The 2,333-nt window shown below is 53.5% G+C and overlaps 1 gene segment (V, D, J or C); it reads right to left on the bottom strand.

The window, feature by feature from the left end:
* Window positions 1-244: 244 nt before the first annotated feature.
* On the bottom strand, window positions 245-761 carry LOC119244115 (immunoglobulin lambda variable 5-39-like). The segment is given in 2 exon segments: window positions 245-600; window positions 716-761. Coding segments are annotated over 2 exon segments (402 nt in total).
* Window positions 762-2,333: the final 1,572 nt, after the last annotated feature.

Here is a 2,333-nt window from a genome sequence, read left to right on the forward strand (position 1 = left end):
CCTGCTTCCTGCTCCATCACCTCCCTGGGGGGAAACGAGCCCAAGTCTGACTTTTATCTGTATAGACACGGCCAATGCAAGAAGAAATGAGCTTTTCAGCTAAGGATGATGAGGAAATGAGACACATCTCTGTGTCCAAGGAAATTAGACCAAAAAGATGTCACCAAATGTCAGCAGACTGAGGCCTGGTACTGAGCTCAGGGGTGACTGCTCCAAGCCAGGGCAGCAAGGGGAGGTTTTTGTTTCACTTCCCCGTGGGTCTGGAGCACTGTGGAGTGTTAGAGTTACCATCCCATGTAGCACAGTAGTAGTCGGCCTCATCCTCAGGCTGCGGTCCCGAGATGAGCAGGAGCCCCGCATTGGCCGCAGTGTCTTTGGCTCCAGAGAAGCGGCTGGGGACCCCGGAGCCCTGGTACTTATCCGAGTCTGATTTATACCTCAGGAGGTACCAGGGAGGGCTCCCTGGCTTTTGCTGGAACCACCTAATGTAGTAATCTGCAACAAGGGCTCCGCTGCTCAGGGTGCAGGTGAGTCTGACAGATGATCCAGGAGAGGAAGAGAGGGTGGGCGGCTGAGTCAGCACAGGCTCGGAGAGGGAACCTGCAGACACAGACATGTAAGTTGAGGGGTAGAACTCAGAGTAAAATTTCCCTGGGATCTGACTTAGAAGACAGAGAACAGCAGGAGACTGGCTCTGTCATGGAGGTTTTCCCACCTGTGCAGTGAGAGAGGATCACAAGGAGGAGAGGTGTCCAGGCCATGGTGCTCACAGCCCCTGAGCCCCACATGGGGCTGGGCTCCCCAGGCCTCCTTTTCTTCCCCACCCTCTGCCACAGGAGGGGCTGTGCATGCAAATGGGGTTCCATTCAGGGACTACCCAGCCCTCCCTGGGCCCTGGTGCTGGAGCTCAGCTCACACCTCACACTGAGAAGAGGGGTTTTGCTTCACCCCTTGGGACAGCCCTGGAGGAAGCACCTGCTGACATCAACAAAGGTCTCTGCTTAGGGGACTGTGCCATGCCACAGCAGGCACAGCTACTGAGTCCCCAACAGGGAGCCCCACACAGTCCCTAGGCCCAGGCTCCCTTGAGAGAGTATTCACAGATCAATTGTGTAGGGCACATGGGCAGTCCTACAGCTCCGCCTGCTGGTGAAGGGGCACACACTTCCTTCAGCTCACAGATGCCCCCCTCTACTCACACATTATGACTTAAATCATAGGCACTGTGGCTCCCAGGGTGCCACACATGTTATGCTAATTTCTCACTCCCACATGGGGTTTTGATCTGTGGGAGGTAAAAACTGTCATGAATAACAATTTAAGGTTTTCCCGCCAGAGAAGATGCAGTAAAGATGGTATTGTGGCATGTCATCCCCAGCTGAGGTCAGAGGTGCTTGATTGAAAGAATTCACTAGAGGCAGAGTGCAGAACAAAAAAGTTGGATTTATTGAAATACCCTGCAAGGGAGCAGGGGGCAAGACAGGAGATGTCTGCACTGGAAGAAGGATTTGCTGCTCCATTTTATAACCCGTTTCTGTGGGCTTTCTCATGACCTGGTCTCTACCAGTCGCTGTCTACTGGAATGTCAGGTGTCAGGGGGCTTTCCTCACAGTGGTGTCCTCCGGGTTCTTTTTTCCCTGTTTCCCCATTTCCAGGAAGCACCATGTGTGATTCATTCCAATGATACATAGACTTATAAAGAGGGAGACTCAGCATTGTGAGGGAGACTCACAATGCCCACACACAGGTTCCTCAACAAGGAGGAAGAAAAATGCAAATATTCTCATAGAACCTTCGCCTGACACCAGAATCCAGTCACCTGTGCAGTGAGTAAAGAGGGAGCAGAGAACAGGGCTCCTGACCCCAGTGGAGATGCCCTCAGAGGTGTGCCCATATCCTAACTGGGACCCATATCTCTCTCCTCCCATCCCTCACAGATGGGAGCAGGGACCCTTCATGCTATTCATCCCACCTACTCTCCCTCCAGCCTCTCTGAGGATCAGACTCAATCCCCTCTGCCCTGGAATTAGGGGAGGCCTGTGGCACTGGTGAACTTCTTATGTCGCTCATTTTGACATCTGGGCTTTGTGGGAAGGAGCTGCCAGGCCCTGGGAACGCTGAGCTCATGGCAGCACTATCCCCAGGTGCTGGGTCACAGCTGAGGTTTCAAACCTGGGCTTCACTCAGCCCCACACTGACCCCTGCGGGCCCTGCTAAACTTTGCACTTTGTCTGAAATTGAGTGCTTGCTCTGAGACAGGAAGCACTACTCAAGCATTGCCTTTTCCACTGGCCCCTCCTCACAAATTGTGGGGGGAGGAGGGCAGAAGGAGA

This window comes from Talpa occidentalis, unplaced genomic scaffold (assembly GCF_014898055.3).
Source record: "Talpa occidentalis isolate TD23 unplaced genomic scaffold, MPIMG_talOcc4v2.1 talOcc4.14, whole genome shotgun sequence".
Classification (NCBI taxonomy): Eukaryota; Metazoa; Chordata; class Mammalia; order Eulipotyphla; family Talpidae; genus Talpa; species Talpa occidentalis.